Source organism: Copadichromis virginalis, linkage group LG17 (genome assembly GCF_057382275.1).
Source record: "Copadichromis virginalis isolate Kocher_CV1m ecotype Utaka linkage group LG17, C_Virginalis_male_GT1.1, whole genome shotgun sequence".
NCBI lineage: Eukaryota > Metazoa > Chordata > Actinopteri > Cichliformes > Cichlidae > Copadichromis > Copadichromis virginalis.
The window spans coordinates 29289071-29313152 of record NC_140634.1 but is presented as its reverse complement, the minus strand read 5'-3'; the positions used below and the strand labels follow the sequence as shown (position 1 = coordinate 29313152).

Below are 24082 nucleotides of genomic sequence, written 5' to 3'. Positions count from 1 at the left end.
CACAAAATATAACTGACCGTGCATAGAAAACGTAAGATACCACCCAAGAACCTGAAAAATCAGTAAAAAAAAACAGTTCTCACCCTGGAAACTTGCTCTTTGACCTGTTGCCCTCTGGTAGACATACCTGTAAATTAAAACAAGGACAAACACATTAAAAAACACCTTTTTATCCAAGTGCAATTACCCTCCTAAATCAAATATGACTACTGTGATGTACCTCAGCACCTTCTTCTAAATTCTTGACTACTTCATACTAAAATTAGAATTTGGTTTACCACGTTAATGACTTTTTTGTTGTTGTTTTTTTTTATACTGTGACACTTGAGATACCCGCAGAAGTAGCACCTCATCGTCACATTCTGATTATGATATATGCTGTTTGTAGCTGCTTAGCTTGAGATTGATCTTCAAGGAGCTTGTGTTTGCTGTGTTTATTCAGTTCAGGCAACAAAGGTAAACTTTTCATGACATATTTTAGTTGTTCTGTGCTGTAGCTGGTTCAGCCCTGTTACCAATACTCTAGTAGCTAAAAATACTGTTAAATAAATTAGTCACCTTCATACTTAATATATATCAATTCAAGCAACTTTTGAAAACTACTTTGCCTGACGTTTCAATAGTCAATTTTTTAAATAAATCTATTTATTTTTGTTGGGTTTTTTTGTAATATTAGTATTATATTTATTTTTCAAATCTTTGCCCAAATACACTATTTATATAATAATCAAACTATTATGAAGGCAGGAGATCAAACCCTTGTGAAAGTTCATGGTAGATGTAGTTGTGTAAATAGGGGACGGCAATTTTGAAATGAATTTCTTTTCTTTAGGTAATATAGCTATAGGGTTGCATTGGTTAGAGTAACTCACTCAATCTACTTAGAAAAGACTGTGGAAATACAAAATGTGAAAAAGGACTGAAAAAGGGCCTTTGGTCTACAAGTTGTGTCAGCTAAATAGGTTTTCCACAAATGTCATGGCACAAAGCCTGCAGTGAATAATTACTGTTTTTTAACGGTGATGTTTAATAAATTGGTTTATAATCACTTAAGAGACAAGAGACAAATGTGTTAACAAAATCAAAACAAAAATTGGATTTACTTGTTTATACCTTATTTTTATTATTATACATTAAATGCAATTTGGTTGGGACAAGGATTATTATGCATGGATTGTTGTTTTCGTGGGACTTTTTAATTCGAGTAACCGTCAGGATGTGTCAGAAGCGCCCCCTGCCGCTCCTTACGCGGAAATATTCTGACGTGTCTTCCGTCGACGTGGACGTTGCCACCGGACGTCAGTTTTCACTTCGGCTACGTGGAAGTAGCTTCTCATCTGTTGCGAGATTGAGAGCTGCTTTTGGCCTCATCTGTCAGCTTCGCGCTTTCAAAATGATTAAAAAATTTGATAAGAAAGACGAGGAGTCTGGTAAGACTGCAGAATTGTAATTTTAAACGGTTGTTACCGTTGAATAGTCTTGATTGGACTTTATGTTGTGGAAGCTAAAGCGGTGCTAGCCTGTTAGCTCACTAGCTAGGTAAACCTACGCTACCTGTCAGCTACCTTGAGCGATAAATGTGGTTTGCAAACAAACGTATGATTAAGATAATGGTTTAAAGAGAGTGTCAAAAACTGAGTTGACGTTGCATTTAAATCCACAGCTACTAAAACATCGGTTTTCTGTAGTTCAGCGTTAGCCGACCGTATTAGCATCGTCAGCTGGATGTTGTCATTTCTCTCCCAAGTCCAATTTATATGAGTGGAAGTTGTACCAGTTTCTGTTGACGTTAAGGAAGACTGTTTGGATATTTGCAGATATCCACAAGCTAACATACGCTAATAAGAAGCTCAAATTAATATAAAGCAGGATTGATTCTATCTTATTGGTTTCTCATTGCCCATTTCTTCTCTACCCCTTCATATATGTGTTTGCTTTGAATAAGGTTCAGTAAAGTTTTAATGGATTATTTTTCTAACACAACTATTTCAACTCATTAGGAAGTGGCTCAAACCCTTTCCAGCACCTGGAGAAGAGTGCGGTCTTGCAGGAGGTAAAGCCTAAGATCAGTGCTGTTGAAAACGTGTTCCTCGCTCACAATAAACAAAGAAAAAAAAACGGACCAAAGAATATTCAGTGTACTGAAATAAAAAGTGTGTTTTTTGTTTACAGGCTCGCATCTTCAATGAGACTCCCATTAATCCAAGAAGATGCCTCCACATTCTCACCAAGATTATCTATCTCCTCAACCAGGTAAAAAAAAAAAAAAAGGTAGAAAAACTATGCTGTCTGTATGGCTTTGAGTTCATGACACCATCTTCTCTCATTCTCATATCTTTGTTCACACAGGGGGAGCATTTTGGGACCACAGAGGCCACTGAGGCTTTCTTTGCAATGACCAGGCTCTTTCAGTCCAATGATGTAAGAGGTCCCCTATTCATTTGATCTCTAATTAACTGGCTAAGCATTTCTTTTTAATTAATTCAGGTTTATGCTATTTCTCTTCTAGCAAACTTTGAGGAGGATGTGCTATCTAACTATCAAAGAGATGGCCAACATCTCTGAGGATGTCATCATCGTCACTAGCAGGTTTGTTCATTAAATGGCTTTTATTAGGGGTGCAACGATATTCGTATCGATATTGAACCGTTCGATACAGTGCTTTCGGTTCGGTACGCATATGTATCGAACAATACAACATTTGTAATTTATTTTATCAACTTTCCTTCTGACGATGCTGTCTGTGTTGAGCGCTCAGTGAATCTGCGTTTGACTACTCCGCCTAGGCTGCACTGTCGAGCGCAGATCCACTGAGCGCTCAACACAGACAGCATAGTCAGAAGGAAGAGCGCAGGGCACCTCCCCCACCCTCATTCAGATGTGGTGTTTGGAATTATTTTGGTTTTCATGTGACGTATGACCCTGAAGGTAAGCGAGTCATGGACTAAAGTAAAACAGTATGTTGGATGTGCCATGCAATGCTCAATTACATGGGTGGGAACTAGTGTGTTAGCGCAGTTAGCTCGTTAACGTGTTGGCCGTCTAGCCCCACGCACGGGGCGATCGGCGGTAGCTCGTTAACGGAGATTTGCCGTGTTGTGGCGTTAAGGTCATTTCAACGAGATTAACCTGAAAGCACTAGTGGGAACACAACGAATATGACTGCACATTTACGCCGACATCATCCTAGTGCAAAGACAAAAACAACAAGCATGCTACTAACTTTAGCCGAGTCATTTAGACAGCTGTTAGCACATGATTCTCCTTATGCTGCTGAGAATATAGCCCAGAAGAAGCGGATAGTATAGCTTTTATTTTGGAAAGAGCCATTTCTCTGTAATAAACTCTCTTTTCCAAAGATGAGTGATTCCTCAATCAGATACAGGGCTTGCAATATCGCTAGCCCGACGTCCTGGGGCTAGCGATTTTTTCAGTCGGGCTACCAAAATCTATCTCTTCCCTGCCTGTCGGGCTATTGTAGGAAGAAAAAATATGTGTCAATGCTTTTGCATTCTTTCAGAAATGTAGCTGGGTAATTATGTCATTGGCATCGGTGAGCCACTGTCAATATGTGACATATTGAAATCGCGTTTGAATTTGTGCTTGTTTTTTTGCTTTCACTTTGCAATCGTGCAAACTGTGTATAGAGAGCGACAGCACTGATCTGTGAGTGATGATAATTTGTGCACCAATTCCTCTGACATCGTCTTATTAATCGTTAGCTTACTATGCAAACATGACAAGTAGGGCTGCTCAATTAATCGAATTTTAATCACGATTACGATCTGGGCTTTCAACGATCATTAAAAATGACTGAGCCGATTATTAGCCCCTCCCTCATGCTTTACACTCGCGCTGCTCCGTGTGGCAAATCAAGCGCACTGCTCTGCATTTCGAACACGCGTCACAACAATTAAGAGGACCCGAGGGAAGCTCGGAAAGCTAAGCAGAAGTTATTTGGAGAGGAGTGGACTGCCGTTGGTTGAAAAGAGAGGTAAAGAAAAAAAACTTCAGTGGTGTGGAAACATTATGGGTTCGCAGAGTCAGACGTGGATCAAGTAGACACAGTGTGTAAACTTTGCTATGGTGTCGTAGCTGCACCACAGAGCAACACTGCAAAGTTCACATTTTTCATTTATTTCTTATATTGCAAACATTTGCACTGTTATCAGTATTTGCACACTATTTTATATTATTTTTTAAAGTCATTATTCAATACATTGTTATTGTTAAACCTTTAAAGCCGGTCAGAGCAGCATCCTCGTTTTGTATAACTATTTTTAAATCCCTGTAGAACCTGAACCGCTAAGCTAGCACAATAAATTTTTTTCCATATGAAATCGGAGGAGTTGTACTTACATCTTATGCCATCAGCTTGTCCTAGGTCACGGTTTCCTTCCACATATAGCTTTGCAAAAATTGCATAAAAAGCGCTTGCAGGAACAAAAACATAATATTCCAGAAACAGCTTTGCCGATCCGATCAGCTGTTCTTAACACTTCCCACATTGAAAAAGACGTCAACGCGAACTATCGCAAGTGACGTCATTTTCGCGGAAAATGTAGTTTTTTACTTGTAGGCCTTAGAACTCGAATTGCACTGCTGGAAATAGTTTATTTTGATGCACATGCACATTCTTTGCAAATTTGCATCATAGGATTGTTTTTTTGTTTTTCCTGCAGTATATAAAAATTGCTGTATCTCCAAAAAAAAAACTATGAAGACACTCAAAATAAATTTCCTGTTGTTGTAAACTATTTTTTGCAACTTTTTTGTATTTAAAGCTTTGAGGGATAAACCTCTTAAATTTCTCCAAGTAGAAATATATGTAAAAAAACAAAACAAAAACGATTTTCAATTTTTTTTTGTAGTTTATTGCACTTTTTTGCAATTAATGTAGTTACTATGGACTTAATACATACACATTTTTAAAATATGGGCTATAACAGTTGTATTGATGTATAGCAACGTGAAATGCTCCCACAAATGGCACTACAGCATGTAAAAAAAAAAAAAAAAGCTCTGGCGGACGAAATAAATATCGTCAAATAATCGTGATCTCAATTTCAGTGAAAATAATCGTGATTATCATTTTTGCCATAATCGAGCAGCCCTAATGACAAGTGAAATCTCCCGCAGCAAGCTTAAACATGTGAGAGGTTGATCGCGCAGAGAATCGCTGAGCTTATGTGAGTGCGTGTGTAAAAGCAGCAGGATTTATATTTGACTACGATGACCTGGATGACTGAGAACCTTCACAGACAGATATATATTTTAGTTCTGCTGAGCCAAATAAGACAGGTCAGGGTGAAGAAGTGACAGCCAAAGAAAAGCTTACCACAAAACGGAGAAGTTATGACAAATCAGACTATAAGGCAAAAAGAAAGTGCAGCTTTATGGTTTCATGGACAAAAGAATTTCTGTGGCTGCAATATGACGAGCTAAATAACCAGGGCTGCACATAAGTGGTCCGCAGGTGCGCATTCGCTGTCAAAATAAGAAACACGCACAAGGGTTAGGGTTAAATTTAAAAACTGTACTTTTGAGTTAAAATATATATTTATAATTTTAATAAATGACAAATTAAGAAGGCATGAACATTTTTTTGTATCGAAAAAATATCGAACCGTGACACCAAAGTATCGAACCGAACCGTGAATTTTGTGTATCGTTGCACCCCTAGCTTTTATGTATACATTTATGTACATACTGATTTCTTATTTCTCAAATAAAACAGAAGAGTAAAAATAAGCAAAAAGTATTTGCACACCAGTTTTATAGTTGTACTAGCAGTGCACCTCTTAACCATTATTACTAGCAAAATGGAATATTTGATGGTATAAAGTCTGATGAGAACAATATCTTAAAGTTGTTTGCAAAGAAAATTATGATTTTTGCAATAGTGTGCTTTTTCTTTTGGCATTCTAGTGTCTTTATTTATTTCTTGCCTGGTATTTTATAGCTTGACCAAAGACATGACTGGGAAGGAGGATGTATACAGAGGACCTGCCATTAGAGCTCTCTGCAGGATTACAGATGTGAGTGCTGCTTAATTTCTGTTCAGAAGAGGAAATTGCTTTTGTCTTTTCTTATTAATGTCATGTTTTTAAGGTAAGAAACAGAAGCATCTTTTAATTTTTCGGTCTTTCCCACAGACGACCATGCTGCAGGCTATTGAGAGATACATGAAGCAGGCTATTGTTGACAAGGTTCCCAGTGTGTCCAGTTCAGCTTTGGTCTCCTCGCTGGTATGAATTGGGCTCATTTTTTTTTCTTTCAGTGTTATTCTCAGAAAAAATCTCTTTTGAGATTTTTCTGACATTTCTACACAATTAAAAGTTTGTTATTCACTTCCTTCATGGTGGACTATAATGTTCTTTCCACTTCAATTCTTCAGCACATGGTGAAGATGAGCTATGATGTGGTGAAGCGCTGGGTGAATGAAGCCCAGGAGGCTGCTTCCAGTGACAACATCATGGTTCAGGTGGGTAGGAACAGAAGAAAAACTACAGAATTAATGTTTTCTAGTGCGGTTTGCTTCATTTGGTTAATATTGAGAATAGTGAATATTATTCCTGAATAGAAATTAGTTTAAAGTGGCTGCTTATTTGTGTCCTGTTCTCTAGTACCACGCCCTGGGCCTGTTGTATCACCTCAGGAAGAATGACCGCCTCGCTGTGACCAAGATGCTCAACAAGTTCACCAAGTCTGGTCTTAAGTCTCCCTTTGCCTACTGCATGCTCATCCGGATTGCAAGTAAACTGCTGGACGAGACAGAGGGAGGGTGAGTAGACCAGCAGCAGTTTGATACACAAAAGATATGTGGGCATACTAAATTTCAGTCTTGATGTCATGTTGACATGGGTTTTATCCTCGTATTTACAGTCATGACAGCCCCTTGTTTGACTTCATCGAGAGCTGCCTGAGGAACAAGAATGAGATGGTGGTGTATGAGGCTGCTTCTGCTATTGTCCATATGCCCAACTGCACTGCCAGGGAGCTGGCCCCTGCTGTGTCAGGTTACTAGTTTACTCACATATTATTCATAAATGTGCTAAAAAGTTTATATTGTAAATGAGCAATTTTTGTCTTACTGCATCAATCTCATTTTAAATGTATGTCTTCCTGCAGTGTTGCAGCTCTTCTGCAGCTCTCCTAAAGCTGCATTAAGATACGCTGCTGTCAGGACCCTCAATAAGGTACAGCTGCACACTCCCTTCCTGCAAAATATGGCTTGTTTTTTAAGGTTTAAGTATCAAACACTGATGCATAAACAGCCATGAGTTGTTTAATCACAGCAACATAAAAATAACCTATTACAATTAAAAACATAACTCTGGATGTAGTATAACTACATTAATATTTCCTTTGTGTCCACTAGGTGGCCATGAAGCATCCATCAGCCGTGACTGCGTGCAACCTGGACCTTGAGAACCTGATCACCGATTCTAACCGCAGCATTGCCACGCTAGCCATCACCACTCTTCTGAAGACTGGCAGTGAGAGCAGCGTGGATCGGCTCATGAAGCAGATCTCCTCTTTTGTCTCAGAGATCTCAGATGAGTTCAAGGTCAGGCGCTTTTGTTTTAAATAATGCACATAAATATTCTCAGGCACAAAGTTCTACAATATTTTCTCAATGGCTTAATCACTATACAATATTATTGCAATTTTAAACAACTGCAATATGCTGAGTATATATAAGTTATATTGGGATATATTGTTTCTGCTAGCTTTGCCATTCCTTGCTAATGTTGTCGCAGGATGGTGGCAGATGAGACGACCCCTCGTGTTTGTAGCAGTTCCAGAAAATGTTATTGCTGTCTGGTGCTTTTAACCCTTTAAAACCGGTCAGAGTGGGCACGCTCCGTTTTGCGTAGCTATTTTTAAATCCCGGTAGCACTGCAACCACGTGAGCTAACGCAATAATTTATTTTGCATATGAAACCGGAGGAGTTGTACTTACATCTTTATGCCATCAGCTTGTCCTAAGTCACAGTTTCCTTCCACATATAGCTTTGCAAAAACTGCATTAAAAAGCACTTGCAGCAACAAAACCATAATATTCCAGAAACACGCTTTGCCGATCCGATCAGCTGTTCATAACACTTCCTACGTCCATCAGCACGAACTGTCGCATGTCCGCCATGACCTGCCCGAAACCGGAAGTGACGTCATTTTCGCGGAAATGTAGTTTTTTACCATCAAGGCCTCATGAGCCTATACTGGTGTTTTTAAAAGTTATGTTTGACTTTATGACTTTCTGTGTCGTTTCTGGGATGCTTAGGACTCAAATTGCACTGCTGGAAATAGTTTATTTTGATGCATATGCTGCTTTTTTGCAAATTTGCACTATAATATTTATTTTTGTTTTTCCTGCAGTGTATAGAAATTGGTGTATTTCAAAAATAAAACTATGAAGACACTCAAAATAAATTTTGTGTGGTGGGAAACTATTTTGTGCAACTTTTTTGTATTTACAGTTTTGAGGGATAAGCCTCTTAAATTTCTCTAATTAGAAATATATGTTAAAAAAACAAAAACGATTTTCAATTTTTTTGTAGTTTATTGCACTTTTTGCAATTTATGTCATTACTATGCACTTAATGCATGCATATTATTAAAATTTAGGCTGTAATGGTTGTATTGATGTATAGCAACTTGAAATGCTCCCAAAAATGGCTCTGCAACATGTAAACATATAATATAAGCTCTGGCGGACTTGGTTCTATGGTAGGTCTTAAAGGGTTAAATGCCATCAGTGCCCTTTGTCCTGTCCTGGTTAGGAAATCCAAAATAAGCTCATACCTTTGGGTTAAATTTTCGCTGTGCTTTGTTGATTTCTTTTTCCAATATCGCTGTCTTTATCAACTTCTTCCTCTACGCTGAAGGTCACTAGAAAAAACCTGAACAGCACCATCTGGTGGAGTAAATAACCAGTTGATTTTATAGTACTGAATTTGCGTTTGCGTTTTCTAAAATAACACATCGATATTTGGTGTCCCTGTATCGATATAATATTGCCACACAAAAAAATCGCAATATTATGGAAACCAGCCATGAAAACATGCAGGTTGTAGATGAAAAGTGTCATTGTGGTATTACAACTGGATATTAGCTTCTTTTGGGAGAAAAAAGATCAATTTTTAAAATGAGTTTTAGTGCTTTGCTCCTACTTAAAAACAAATCCCATTACCTTTGTTCTGATTTCTGATGTCCTAAATGTGTGTTTTTATTTCAGGTGGTTGTGGTGCAGGCCATCAGTGCTCTCTGCCAGAAGTATCCCAGGAAGCACAGCGTCATGATGAACTTCTTGTCCAACATGCTCAGAGATGATGTAAGTCATATAAAAGTGTATTGTCTACATTGGGCATTTGACTTTTTGAGTTTTCTTGTGTGTTTGTTTTTTTTATAACAGATATAGAATCTGCATACTACAATGAGTCACTGTAATAATATTTTTTTGTAAACCTCTTCTCTCCCTGCAGGGTGGATTTGAGTACAAGCGGGCCATCGTGGACTGCATCATCAGCATCATCGAGGAGAACCCTGAGAGCAAAGAGACGGGCTTGGCCCATCTGTGCGAGTTTATCGAGGACTGCGAGCACACTGTGCTTGCCACAAAGATCCTGCACCTGATGGGTAAAGAGGGTCCACGCACCCCGCAGCCCTCCAAGTACATTCGCTTTATTTTCAACCGAGTGGTGCTGGAGAGCGAGGCTGTCCGTGCAGGTGAGACGAGTAGGAGAGCATGCACCCCAGAAGTTTGACCTTAAATCTGTAACATCCATAGGCAGAGGCTGATACTTCTTATTTTGGCAGCTTTAGTTAATTTTCTTCCAATTTTTTTTAGGCTATTTACTAACGAGATAAAACATTTGTTTGTGTCATGCTCCACTTTTAGCTGCTGTCAGCGCTTTGGCTAAATTTGGAGCTCAGAATGATGATCTGCTGCCAAGTGTCCTGGTTCTTTTGCAGAGGTATTCATTGGTTTTGTTTGAGTGTATGTGTGTGCGCGTGTGTGCACTTTTGAAAGTACACAGTGGATAAACTCTTTGTGTGTCAGTGCGGTATAATTTTTAACACAGCTCTGTTTGCACAGGTGTATGATGGACAGTGATGATGAGGTGCGCGACAGAGCTACTTTCTACATGAACGTGCTCCAGCAGAAGCAGAAGGCTCTGAATGCTGCCTACATCTTTAATGGTAAATTGCAGTTGGTTTTCAAAATAAAAGAGCCGTCAAGGCAGTTTGTTTGTCAAGCACTCAGCAGGTGATGTGCTGAGTCTCCTTGTATGTGTGTTTCAGGACTTTCTGTTTCCATTCCTGGTTTGGAGAAGTCCCTCCACCAGTACACCTTGGAGCCCTCAGAGAAACCTTTTGATATGAAGACAGTCCCTCTGGCCACTGCTCCAATCACAGAGCAGAAAACGGGTACGACCACAGGGATTTGTTTATTTTTTTAGTAACCGAGAAACTGTCACGTTCAGGAATCAGATCTTTAAGAACAATTTTATTTGTCCGCTCAGAAATCGCCCCAGTCGCTACAAGCAAGCTTCCAGAAAAGCTGGCCCCATCACGCCAGGACATTTATCAGGGTAAATGAACAGCATCTGTTGTTTTGCGATGATTGGAGATGTGCGTTCACCTTTGTGGTCATTTCGATGTAGCTGATAAAATCCCTGCTTCGTCTTACATCTGTTTTTGTTCACATCATTGCCAGAACAACTTGCGGCCATCCCAGAATTCCAGGGTCTCGGCCCGCTGTTCAAGTCTTCGGAGCCGGTGCAGCTGACGGAGGCTGAGACTGAATACGTGGTGCGCTGCATCAAACACACGTTCGCCGGACACATGGTGTTCCAGTTCGACTGCACGAACACTCTAAACGACCAGCTGCTGCAGAAGGTACCGCAGTTTTGTTTCACAACTACCTGAAGTTTAATAATATTTTTAAACATATCAGCATATGAAACGTGTGAATATGTTTGATTCTTTCTTCTAGGTGGTGGTGCAGATGGAGCCCTCGGAGGCCTATGAGGTCGTACACTGTGTCCCTGCCCCAAGCCTCCCATACAGTCAGCCTGGTTCTTGTTACACTTTGATCCGGCTTCCCGATGACGACCCCACAGCTGGTACGAACATTCAGACATCACCAGTGTTTAAGCTGCTTAAATGCCAAGTTTGGGTGATTTATGCTTCCTGTCTGTTCGCAGTGTCTTGTACGTTCAGCTGTACTATGAAGTACCTGGTGAGGGACTGCGACCCCAACACAGGAGAGCCTGACGATGACGGTTATGATGATGAATATGTGGTATGTAATAGAAAATGTGTGACTTTATTTATATTTGCCCTTCAGCTGTAAAAAGGCAGGAGTATTTTTATTATCCTGCTGCCTGACGTGTGAATGCATTAACGCAAAAATGAGGCAGCTTCAAATCGATACCACAGGTGTATCTACTAAAAATCATGGACAAGTTTAAATCTCAGTGACCTCGATCTCAAGGTGAAGGTAAGGGGTCAGGTTTTCTGAAAATCGTGAACGAGGGTTTTGAAATTGATACCATAGGTGTGTACGAGGAGGCGGACGGGTAGCGTTGGCGGTTAACATGTTTTAGCATCAAACTAAACCTCTTCCTTTGTTTTGGGCGACTTTCTTTAGTTGGAGGATCTAGAGGTAACGGTTGCAGACCACATCCAGAAGGTTCTGAAACCAAATTTCGGAGCAGCGTGGGAAGAAGTAGGAGACGAATTTGAGAAGGAAGAAACTTTTGCCCTGGCATCTGTACGAACTCTGGATGGTACGGACAATTAGAAGTTAATTTTGTAATATAACCTTTATTTAGTTAGCATGTATAGGATAAACTGACCTAAACCACTGTCGTGAAACTTTTTTGTGTGCAGAGGCGGTGGGTAACATTATCAACTTCCTGGGAATGCAGCCATGTGAGCGCTCCGACAAAGTTCCTGAAAATAAGAACTCACACGTCCTCTTCCTTGCTGGTGAGTGTCTGATATCAGGATATTGATAACTGTATGCAAGTTTAACTTCAACTTGATCTATAAAATATTAATACTGTAAATTTCTTTGAGTTGCTTGAAGACGTTTCACCTCTCATCTGAGAAGCTTCTTCAGCTTCTTCATCTATAATCCAGTTTTGAGATCCCTTCCTAGACGCCTTAACACCCACTCACATCCTGGGCCATCCGATCTCAGGAAATCACATATAAGGTGGGGGCCAGGTTTCACAATGAGCTCACCCGAAACCCTGGCTGATTGGGACCCACACCCGCTTTCACACCTTGGCTCATGTGATTAGGTAGAGGATCATCAGGGGGTCCTTTTGTCCCTCTTTGGGGGGAAACTCCCACTGGGTTTAAATCTGGGACTCTCCACCATTTGACCTTAGAACTGAAGAAGCTTCTCGGATGAGAGGTGAAACATCTTCAAGCAACCTAAAGAAGTCCAGACGCTTTTCTTTCCAAGCTCCTTTGACTACGATGACCTGGATGACTGAGAACCTTCACAGAAATACTGTAAATATGTGTATATGTTGTGAGTAAAAACTTTTCCACTCTCACTCTAAGGTGTGTTTCGCGGCGGTCACGACGTGCTGGTTCGGGCTCGGCTCGCGCTGGCCGACGGCGTCACCATGCAGGTGACGGTTCGTAGCGGAGACGAGAACGTCGTCGATGTCATCTTGGCTTCGGTGGGTTAAAATGGTCGTCATACAGCTTTGTGCCAACGCGACTAGAAGACCTTTCATCCCTGTTCAACCACCTGAAACGTCACTTAGTTCTTCACAGATCTGAAATTCTATTTCATGAATGTTTTATTACTTCTAGTGTATAAACTAAAAAGTGTTCTCTCGCTGTTTCTTTATATTTTCTGCTGGTCCTCATGTTTTGTTATCTGTCAAAACTACAATAAATCATGACTGTCCAAGTTCTGGCTGCTTAATTTATTCCAGTTGGAAATCAAGAAAATTTTTTTTTTTTAGAAAACTAGTTTTATTTGAAGAAAAATTGACATTTACTTGCTGACATCGAGAGAAATATAGAAAATTATATAAAAATTCATCACAGCTGATAGCAGGACAGACAACACAAACTGGAAGGAATCAAGAGTGTCCCGCAAATAAACTCAATGATGACACCAGTTCAAATTACTTGACATTACCGTGCTCCCTCAGTCACCTCCACCTATTTAAATACAATCATTTTTAGCCTGCATTTCCCATTTTCCATGGTAGTAATGAACATTTCAGGGATTGGTGCTGGTAAATTAGCTTTGCTTAAATCGCAAGGCCGATGCAGCATTTCATCTGGGTACAATCATCACGATCGCTCGTTGCACCACGTGTGCGTCTTTCAATTTGGTACGACACATAATCCGATAGTTCTACAATCAGTTGCATTTGGTTTCCTTTCAGAAAGAGTGAATAAAATTGAAATATGCATTTAAGAAGCCAGTGGGATCTTCCAGCTGAGGGTAGTGACTGATGTGCTCGTCCAAAATTGTGACTGTTGACTTCTGGACCAGCTTCCTGAGGAAATGGAAAAAACATGGACTGTTTCAATAAAACATGCCACAAAGGACACAAAGACAGAGCTTTAAAGCTAGTCATTTGTGACTGATCCTCAGCTCTGATGAGGGAATAAATCTAGCACATTTTTCTAACTTTTGGGTGAGAAACTAAAACATTAATAGAGCCATTCTCAGCCTCAGCCTTCAAGGCAACCGAAGCTACTCCCTAATCTGCTGTGCTGCCTAAATGTCACCAGCACATGGTTTTCTTCCTTCTTTAACATAATGTCCTGCAAACTCTCGCAGCCCCAACTGCAAGGTGCACTGAGGTAAATGACATTCCTAGATGGATCACCTGCTAGGTGCTCTGCTTTTTATCTGTCAAAGCAGTTTGGAAACTCAGCACATTTAAGGTTACCCCAGTTTAGGGGGCATTATGGATAATCTGGATTGTCGGGTGTGGGGGTTAAAGAAACAGATGAAGGAGCACTCACTGGTAAAGACGGATGAACTGGGGGTGGGGGTTGACGGGGTCCAGGGGTCCGTAGATCATGTGCACTGAAACACACAAGGAAGACGGTGAGCGAGGGGAAAAAAATGGAAAGAGGAACACTGAGAAATGGAGGAGCGGTACAGGACGAGTGGGATTAAATTAAAAGGCATATACTGGAATTATTTCTCCCAAGATGTTGCATTTCTCATGAGCTCTATGCCACACACACGCACTGAGCTTCCAATCACAGATGGACTAAGCAGCTTAGCATCAGCAGCTCTCTGCCTGAGGCTGCTGACACCATAAGAAATTGTTTGGCCCATACAAAAGCTGCCCTCTGATTTATTAACACACACACACACACACACACACACACATTGGGATATGTGACGCAACAGTGAACTTACGTGGGACATACGTGGAAGTGAGCACTCCCACCCAGCGCTCTCTGTGTTTCAGTCTCTGGTTGATGTATTGCAGAATACTGCGGAGACAGAGCGGCAAAGTTAGAAGCGAGCGAGCAGGTTACAAAGGCCAAAAGACCAAACAGGCACACGCACCTGTCCAAAACTAAGTTGCCATCATTGTAGCGTAACCCCGTCCACATGTCCCAAAACTCAGCGTCCGTGGGCTGCGTGTATGGGCCGAACACCTCTCCTATCCTGCCGGTGAGGAAACGAATCAAAGTCCATTATCCAATTATGTAATGTCCTAATGCAGGGCTCCAGCTTTAACTCTGGTGCTAAAGGGCTCAGGCTCTCTTACCCTTTTTGAAAGATCACAAAGTTAGTGAGGCGCGTCAGAATCGGAGCCAGAAAACTCGAGTCCTTCAGAAGCTTTTGGAGGACAGAAACAAGGACAGAAATGTCTCTAGGATAAGTTTACCACTCAAACAGCTCCCCTTAAATTTCACTCCATCCTCCTCAGCTTATTTAGTAACATGGGCTGGAAAAAGCAGGATGAAGCAAACAATCGTGACTCACCATCTGCAGCAGCCGTGGGTGGTGCGTTTCTGGGAACAATCCTGTCAGGAAGAAAAGTGTCAGCAGCGCTTGTGACTTTCACGTCGGAACAACATCTGGAATGACGTGCATTATTAACGCTCAAATATCAGGAGCTACATCAACTGGCGATCAATCTGGCAGCTCTCGTTTTCGTCTGCCCTCGTAACCACCCAAGACAGTGTCTAGCAAAACAATCTGTAAGGGTGGAAGCTCCCCTCATAAATGCTGCCCACGCAGATTGAAGGCTGAAATGCACAGATATGGAAACCAAGGGAGAACAACTCGGCTGGTCTACCTAAAAGCTCCCTGCAGAGGATTTGTGGCCACTGCAACAACCAGGCTCCTGTCACCAATGAAAAAGGGACCAAAACAAGACACCAGTGTCAATTATGTAAGGACCAGGTTCTCTGTGGGCATCTGTGTGGTGTACTGCAGCAGTAAGGGGTTCTGAGCCCACTGCTACGGGCCATCAGGTCCTTGTATAACCAAAGTGAGGGCCGTGTCCATGTCCTTGTGGGTGTTGGACCGTCTATCTCTGATGGTCCAAGGCTGAGTAATGACCAAAAGAGTAAGGTCATGAATACAAATAGCTTAGTTTCCTCCTGCAGACAGTTTGAGGAGCTCAGATACCCAGACGGATCTTGGAGTAGAGCCGCTGCTCTTGCGTGGCAAAATGAGCCCGCTGAGGTGGTTTGGGCATCTGGTATGGATGCCTCCTGGCAACCTCCCTTTGGAGGTTTTCCAGGCACAGACAACTGTGAGGACACCCGGGGTAAATCTAGAAGCTTAGAGAGATTATATATGTCATCTGGTCTGGGAACACCTCGAAATCCTCCAGAAGTAACTGGAAAGTATGGTTCAGGAGTCTGCTGCCACCACGACCCGACTTCAGAAAAACAAAGAGCATTGAATGGATAGATTTTGTAAAAAGCTTAACATATTCAGTTTAAATGTAAAACAAACAGAAAATCTGAGCTGCAGCTTCTGTTTATACTAAAGCCAAGGATAACAGAGCGCACTGTACCTCCATTGGAAAGACACAAGCTGTTTAAAGTCAGATGACCTGTGCGATTTTGGTCACTCCTAGTTTGGAAGAAGGACAGAGGAAAAACCACAGCAGGTTAGCAGTTTATCAGTTTACACTGTTTTGGCAGCCTGCATGAAAACACCACCAACCTGTACAGCAGCTCCAGGGCCACGGTGTCTCCATAGTCGTGGGACACCAGATTCACTCGCTGGTTGCTCAGACCCAAGTGGGCCACCAGGGCTTCAACCACACTGGCCTGCTCGAAGATGGAGTACTTATGGGGCCGCTGGTACATTACAGCACAGTAAAAACACATGTTAGACACGTTTTAATCAGTCGATGTATAATGATGGATTTTCTGTATCTAGCTTTCACCCACCGGTTTATCACTGAAGCCAAAACCGAGGAAGTCCAGCGCAATCACACGATGGAATCGTTGTGTGAGCGGATCCCAGATCTGTATGAGAGGAGGGGGAAAAAGAAAGGATAGGTGGGGGTCCCAAACACACCCTTACAGTTCTCCATTTGTTTATCCACTGGGCATGTGCAGAGAGATGGGCACCTTGCTCCAGTCATAGCTGGAAGTGGGGAAGCCATGGAGTAGGATGATGACATCTGAGCTCCCCAAAGCACCGAGAGAGTCTGAGAAGAGACCACAGATCAAAGACATATTTGTGCTTGACTGGCATGTTATGGTAGCACTAAGACTGACGTGTTACCTCTGTAGAAGATTTTCCAGCCTCTGAAGTGGAAGACCTTCCCAGCACTGTGCCACTTCTGCAGCGCAGTGGACAGCTGAGGGGGCGGGATGTGCAGGTACACGGCCACCAAAGGGATGCAGATCAAACCCACATGAATCCACCACTCTCTCATCTTGAACTCAGCCGTGAGGGAGTCGCATTCCTGCCTGTGAGAGATGGACGCATGAGCGACAACACGTTAGATAAGAAACCTGCAAGATTCGCATCGATGCACAAGTTGTCGCAGATGCAAGGGGGGAGGAAAGGCCATGTCTTCCTGCTGCCTGCACTGCAACAGTAATTTATCACTGTGCAACTCATTAAAGGAGACAAACCCGCTGTCAGTTATCTATAAATGATCGATAAGTCATTACAACTCCAACCTTCCACCAGACCGGTTTACTTCTACGAGACCGACGCTGCTGCAGGTTGCTGTACTCTCATAAACACTGTGACCCGTCTTCAGCAGACCTTCGCCCCGTGTTTGGGATCCATTACTGCGGAGGAATTTCCTGCCGAGCGGAATAAGGCGACACTTTTCAAAGATTAAAATAAATTCACTGAGGTCTCACTCTGCCGCTACGTACACGAGGAAAGAGACTGAAGCGAGTAGCTTAGTTGGTTGTGGTTATTGTCAGTCAACACTTAAGTAAGCCATCATCATCTTAGCCGTTATTATACACGATCTTCGATGGGCTGACTGCAGGAGAGAAGCACAGTGCCACCTGCCGGTCTGGATGTGCAACAGCATTTTATCGTTTCTGACTACATTCATTGACTGGAAAACATCTTAAAAATGTGAAATTTGATCCAGCAAGACTGTTTTCTTTTTGTCTTTTACATTGATTTTATATATAAAATAAAGTAAAATTATTTTATTATTATATTGAGGATTTAGTCAGTTCCATAATAATAATGAGTGTCTGGCAGCCAGTGTCCGGCAGCCTCGCCTCTGTCAGTGCGCCCCAGGGTGGCTGTGGCTACGCTGTAGCTTGCCATCACCAGTGTGTGAATGTGTGTGTGAATGGGTGGATGATTGTGTGCAGTGTAAAGCGCTTTGGGGTCCTTAGGGCCAAGTAAAGCGCTATACAAATACAGACCATTTACCATTATCATTGTTGTTGTTTTTATTTAATTTTTAAATAAAAAACGTTTTATTTTGACATATTTAGGTATTTTAATCTCTTAATAATTTTATTTTTCACTTCTTCTTCTTCTTTATGTTTTTATCATATTGAAATATTTGCTTCAGCATATTGTGTATTTTAATATAATATTTTACATATAAAATGTATGTATGTCAAACATTTTTTTAAGTGCATGTCATGTTCTGTGTACTGGATGTGGATATATGCATGAAAGGGTCCCTTTGGTACATCTTTTAAACCTTTTTTAAGAGAAACGCATCTCCTAAAAATCAGTATAGATTTACAATCATTCTATCAGTCAGTCATTCATTGGCAAAAGTAAAAGTAGTTTTTTTAAAGGAGAGGGGAAGACAAAAACCTCTTCGGGCACCCATATTTTTATATTTTAATTTCAGAGGACCGTGTTTTCTCTCCTAACAGCAAAGATGCACTGTAGCAGATTTAACTATTAGCTCATTTGCAGTCCCTGGAGATATATATAGATCTATCTATCTATATCTATATATATCTATCTATATCTATATCTATATATATATATATATATATATATATATATATATATATACACACACACACACAACTAAACCATAGTCTTTAGTTCTTTACTTCAGCAAAGAAAGGTCAGGCCTGGCATTGTTGGAGCAGAGAGAGCTATCTCCAAACATTTTTTCACAAAGCTGCCATTGTACACTGCTCACATTACTCACAATACACTTCATCTCTGAATTTGCCAGATAAACAAACCGACTGTCAAACAGGACTCGATTACCGCAACTAATTTAAATAATATAGTCTCCAACTGTTGCGAAAATTCCACTCATCACAGCCCGTTATTGTCATTGTCCACAAACACAACAGTTATTTGAAGAAAACACTCAAAATAAGCCACACAGCTCTTACCAAGTTAAGCCAGAGTGACTTTTCAATTATGAACACTTGTAGTCTGAAAATCTGTCCAAAAACAAAACAAAGCAACGGAATTTATTTATTAAGACAATGGTGGCCAAGGCAAAGCATTCAATGGTCACTTTGTTAGGTACAGATGTTCAGTTGCTCATTAAAACAACCTTGTAGGATTTACAGATTGATGTGAAAAAGAGAAAATATCCAGTGAGTGGCAATTCACTAGCTGATAGGAAGGCAACAGCAAGTCAAATAATTACTTGTTAAACCAAAGTATGCAGAAGAGCATCTCTGAATGCCCAACATGTTGAACCTTGAAGTAGATGGGCTACAGCAGCAGATGACCACACCGGAAAAGCTTTGAATGATTTTGGCATAAACATGAAAGCATGGATCCACCCTGCCTTTCCAGTTCAGGCTTGTGGTGGTTGTGACGTAATGCTGCAGTGGACGTTTTATTGGCAAACTCCTCGCCTCTTTAGTATCAACTGAGCATCATTTAAGGGCACCTTAAACACCTTACCTGAGTAGTGTTGCCGGGCATGTCTATCCCTTTATGACCACAATGTTCCCATCTTCCGATGGCTGATTGGAACAGGATAACACACCATGTCACAAAGCTTAAAATAATCTCAAACTGGTTTCTTGAACATGAAAATGAGTACACTGTACTGACATGGCCTCAACAATCACCACATCTCAGTGTAGCAGAGCACCTTTGGGATGTGCTGGAAGAGGAGATTGGAGTCATTGATGTGGAGCAACTTTGAGATGCTGTCATGTCATTATGGAGGAAATCTCAGAGGAAATTTCCTGCAGTTAAGTATTTAGGCAGCTCTAGAGGAAAAAAGGTGGTCCCAGTCAGTACTAGGAAGACATAACTGGTGAGGCGCAGAGTGTGTTTATTGCCAGTATTGGCCACTCTGACATTTGGCAATGGTGCAGGAATAAAAAATACAGTCTTATTATGAGGAAAATCAAGTAGATGAAAACCAGACCTTCTACAAAGTGTTTTCCTTCCATCCTGTAGGGATGATGATTTTCAATACAGCGCAGTCCACATTTGAGAACTGCAAAACGGTGAAACACTGCATGATAAATGACAAACATGGCCCTGCAGTTAGGCTAAATACATTTTTTATTTTTAAAAACCATACACATTACTCGACAAGTTTCAAATGTAAATCCAATCACGATATCCATTTAAAATGCTCAAGATAAAACAGACATGAAGTACTTTTATTTCCAAATGTTAAAAGATAAAAAAATAATAATCCATAAAACAGATGGAAAAAAACATTCATTCCCATTACAGGAAGAAGCTACAGAACAAACTCCTCACATGGATTCCTCTCGCTTTTTTCCAATTTCTCACTCTCAATCCTAGCTGCTATTTTGTCGTCTGTAAAACAAGGAAAACAAACCATTTATGACTTTACATTTCCACCTTCCACTTCCCTGTCCGCGGCCCTTCAGGTGAAGCCGGCCAGACGGCTGCAGGAAAAATCTGCAGCCCGCTGCCCGAGTTTATCCCTTGTGTGTGGTTGGCAAGCACCATCCCAAACATTTAAGCGTGTTCTAAAATGCAAACTAAAGAGAGGCCTGTTCTCTTTCACATCATTTGCACCCTGAGATGAATCTTCCAGAACAAAAAAAATAAATAAATAAAAAAATCCCAAAACATTTTAGTGGCCAAAACCCCCGTTCCCCATAGAACACGATTGGTGTCAAATCATCCAAAATTTGTTAGGTATGATGAAAGGTATCATCAGCATTGCCATAAAAATACAAAGGTACAATTTTATTACGATTTGTATCAAAATTCTTTTTCCCCAAAGGAACGTTATGAAATAAGTACCCTGTGCAGATAGATACCAGTGTATGCCTCGGCTTTTATTCTTGAAAAATGCACAAATGTCGAATTCTTTAGCGCTTCCAGTACATCAGGTGTCAAAAATAGTTTTACAAACAAACCAAATGCAGCAACGTTTGTTATTAATAATGGTTTAAAGGAGTCTTCTGAATAGGGTGGTGGTTGTTGGTGGATTGAAATTTTTTAAAATGCCAACAATAGTCAGAGGAATAAAATTAATATTTACCTAAAGCGTAAAGAGAATGAAATATGAAAAATGGTTCACTTTGTTTTTGACCAAAGATGAAGATGTTTTTGCTATCTAAATACACAAGCTCTGAAGCAAAAAGGGGTTTTCCCCTCTCATTTAAATTAAATACTTTTTCTATGCCTGAGTAAACAAATGTCAGTATTCTACATTGGCGGGGAGTGGGAGGGGGGCTGAGAAAATTCAAAAATATAAATAAAATGCACCATTTAGGGGAAAAAAAGAAAGAAAAAGACCAGTGTCCGTATTTATCAAGCATCCAGAGGGAGGAAATCAGTCTCTGCTGTCCCCACATGTTAGATGGAGGATGACTTTGGTCCTGCTTTTAGCTGTGGAGGTCTTTTTTTTCTCTCCCCCCATAAGGAGTCTCCTAAAGGCGATAAATGATGGGACCAAGATTGTCTAAATTATTACTGAAGCCAAGGCACACTGACGTTTAGCCTATGTGAAGGTCTTACTGAGAAATAGACACACTCGTTCAGTAGATAATACAGCGCTAGTTTGAACTGCAGCGGTCATAAAAAAAAAAAAAAAAAAAAAAGAGAACAAAAAAGTTGATTAAAGTCATTTTGGTGCTTTTGGCAGAACATGTTTTAGCGTTAACGCACCCACAAGGCCTTCGTCAAATTAATCTATGCTTGTGAGTGCAACATACCAGCTAAAAGAAGAGATTTTCATTTTATGGTTCCAAATCGGAAAGAAGAACTCCTACTTTACGCTTAAGCGGCTTCATAAAGGACCTTGTATCTGACTCTGAGGTAAGACTTTGTTTCCTCCTCCCAGCTTTCGGCAAGATAAATAAGAGCCTGGGATTATTTTCTAAACTCCCTTTAAATAACTGAACCTTTCAACATGTGGAAATTCCTGAACACAACATAATGACTGAAAAAGAGAATCCAGAACTCCAGAAGGTTTTGTGCACATGAAAACTAGCGAAGAAATGGAAGAAGTTAAATATTTATAGCGATGTTAGTGGACTAGAGGCCTTAATTATCTTTCCCGTCCCGTCTCCTGTGAAAACACCTCGTCAGATGGACCTCTTTTTTTCTATACAAGCCTTAGTGTTTATCGGTTTGGCTAGAAGGTTCTATATTTATCTACAAATATATAACAAATAAAACTTGCAGGCAAAAATAGTTAAGTTTCAATAGAAACACCCCTTTTTTTCCTGAAAATACAGCAGTATCTGAAATAATCCTCTCATTCGTTTCTTAATCTGTCCCAGTTTTCTGCATCATACATCAGGAAGCTCTTTGCCTACAAACAGAAAAAAAGTATCTACAAACTTTGTAAACAGACCTGCTTTTTTTCCCTCCAAAAACATAAATAACTCAAAATATTAACAGCCGATGGAGCAGAAATAAGTTTCAAAATGAGCAAGGGCCAAAGAGATAAATATACAACACCATTCAGATAAAAGAGAAGCTAAAGGTTCGTTCATAACTCTTACAGACGATCTTCAAGCCAGGAGGAGCACCTCCCTTTCTCAATTAAAATATAATATAATAATAAAAACAGGTCACTTTCAATCTTAGTTTATAGTCACCCCTTGTTACCGAGAAAAACAAGTGTTACCAAGGAGGGAGGGGTGAAGACAGAGTCCTTGTGTTGCAGTGGGATAATAATAACCAAAAATAAAAGAAGACCAAAGAATCCACACCAAGCCGTACATTCCTCTGAATGTTTGCTGTTCTTTAAGTCCAACCCAAGCCAAGCTCACACAAGACGCCGCTCTCCGTCTAACCCTTCGTCTCGACGCTCCTAGTGTCCGTTCGATTTGTCTGAGTTGAGCTCCTTGGTGGCGGGTAGAAAAGAGGTGGTGACGTGTGGAGCTGGGTCAGATCAAAGCGAGGTCTCCAGGCTGTGTAGTGGGCTCCCTGGGGCTGAGGGGGTTCCTGACTTGAGGCCCTCGGGGAGGAGGTGGTTACTGCTCTCCACAGCGTTATTGTTCTGGTTCGGGGAAGGAGAGACTGGCGTGGTGGGGGCAACGGTGGTGGCAGGCGAAGGTGTGGGTGAGGGCGGTGTGGGGGTAGCGTTGCGCGGGCTGGCCGAATTGCGCTTGGTGGGAGCATCGTCCTCCGCGTCTGTGTCATCAATGAGGGGGATATGGGGCTCAGAGTCCTCTATCCGAAATTCGGGGTGGGTCATAAAGTTGTGGATGGATGATCGCGACTCTGGCTTCTCCAACCCCTCATAGAGGGAGATGGAGCTGCGGAATGCCTTCACCACTCGGATCTGGAGGGAAGGAGAAGGGACAGGGAGCAGGAAAGGTGTATTTAGTCACATTCGGTAATGATAAGAGTGCGCTGCTCTATTTTAAAACCTGGAAAACACCACAGATAAAAACCACGGATTTAGGTTTTACTGGGCCAGAATAGGTGAGTTTTTAGGTGCTTCAAAACCAGAAATCTGTGAGGGGGGGAGGGGGACGGACTCCCAGAGAAACGTGCAGGTGTGCTGTTATTTCTAGTAGTAAAGTTTTATACTAATCTGGTGATGAATAGTTGTCTCCAACCATCATCTACGGTTCTAGTTGTATTTTAATGTATAAACAGGAGCAGCCCATATTCTTTCATTTCTGTCTCTCAGTGAATATAAAAATACCCAAAGACTAAAAATGAAAATGTATACTAAATAAAAATCTAAGTGAACACTAAAGATTAATATCGCCAATAAAAAAAAATGGTCTCAACTTTCTACGCTGCAAGAAAAGTGGGGGTTTTAATGTAAGCAGCACTGTGAATTGCTGCAGAAGTGCAGATTAATGACAGTTTATAGGAAAATCTTCCAGGTGGTGTACTGTATCCAAGTGCAATTTGGATTGTTGTTCACCCTCTAGAAGCCCAGGAGGGACAGTGACATGTAAACAGCAATGCTGTAAGCTATACAACTCACCGCTCCAGAACTTAGACCTGTTATTATTGGTATTGCAGACATTTCAATTTGAAGCGTTCCAGAGATATTGCTTTAAATCCCAAAGACAGATGTATGCACAGACTGTACATAAGGAGTACTGTTTCAGAGTTTCCATCAGGAAAGTTGTTATATCCGGTGGCTGCTGTGGCCTGTGTGGGTGCCTGTGTTTAATGTTGCACTCCACTATCCTCCTGCTACAATGCTAA

General features: G+C 41.1%; 3 protein-coding genes across 7 annotated transcripts in view; 1 reads left to right on the top strand and 2 right to left on the bottom strand.

Moving 5' to 3' along the window:
- Window positions 1–1242: 1242 nt before the first annotated feature.
- On the top strand, window positions 1243–12943 carry copg2 (COPI coat complex subunit gamma 2). Its single transcript, XM_085436245.1, has 24 exons — window positions 1243–1430; window positions 2001–2053; window positions 2173–2253; window positions 2350–2421; window positions 2510–2589; window positions 5963–6038; window positions 6156–6248; window positions 6398–6484; window positions 6627–6784; window positions 6886–7019; window positions 7132–7199; window positions 7382–7570; window positions 9242–9337; window positions 9489–9732; window positions 9905–9980; window positions 10103–10206; window positions 10309–10434; window positions 10530–10598; window positions 10724–10905; window positions 11003–11132; window positions 11214–11311; window positions 11660–11798; window positions 11902–12000; window positions 12586–12943. The coding sequence occupies exons 1-24, from the start codon at window positions 1394–1396 to the stop codon at window positions 12714–12716; spliced, it is 2622 nt and encodes an 873-aa protein (XP_085292371.1). The 5' UTR covers window positions 1243–1393; the 3' UTR covers window positions 12717–12943.
- A 212-nt stretch (window positions 12944–13155) lies between these two features.
- mest (mesoderm specific transcript) lies at window positions 13156–17486 on the bottom strand. Its single transcript, XM_085436246.1, has 12 exons — window positions 17173–17486; window positions 16769–16956; window positions 16612–16691; window positions 16429–16506; window positions 16199–16335; window positions 16047–16105; window positions 15002–15042; window positions 14784–14854; window positions 14579–14680; window positions 14426–14502; window positions 14020–14083; window positions 13156–13544 (listed from the first exon to the last, which is right to left on the bottom strand). The coding sequence occupies exons 2-12, from the start codon at window positions 16920–16922 to the stop codon at window positions 13427–13429; spliced, it is 981 nt and encodes a 326-aa protein (XP_085292372.1). The 5' UTR covers window positions 16923–16956; window positions 17173–17486; the 3' UTR covers window positions 13156–13426.
- Window positions 17487–19960: 2474 nt separating this feature from the next.
- The window catches only part of atp2b1a (ATPase plasma membrane Ca2+ transporting 1a), a 152702-nt gene continuing 148580 nt past the window's right edge, over window positions 19961–24082 (bottom strand). For 3 of the 5 annotated variants that reach the window (XM_085437802.1, XM_085437801.1, XM_085437803.1), the window contains one exon: window positions 19961–23195. In XM_085437802.1, the coding sequence (XP_085293928.1) occupies window positions 22803–23195 (393 nt within the window). In that variant the 3' untranslated portion in view covers window positions 19961–22802. The remainder of the gene's footprint in view (window positions 23196–24082) is intronic. The other 2 variants (XM_085437804.1, XM_085437805.1) reach the window with 2 other exon arrangements.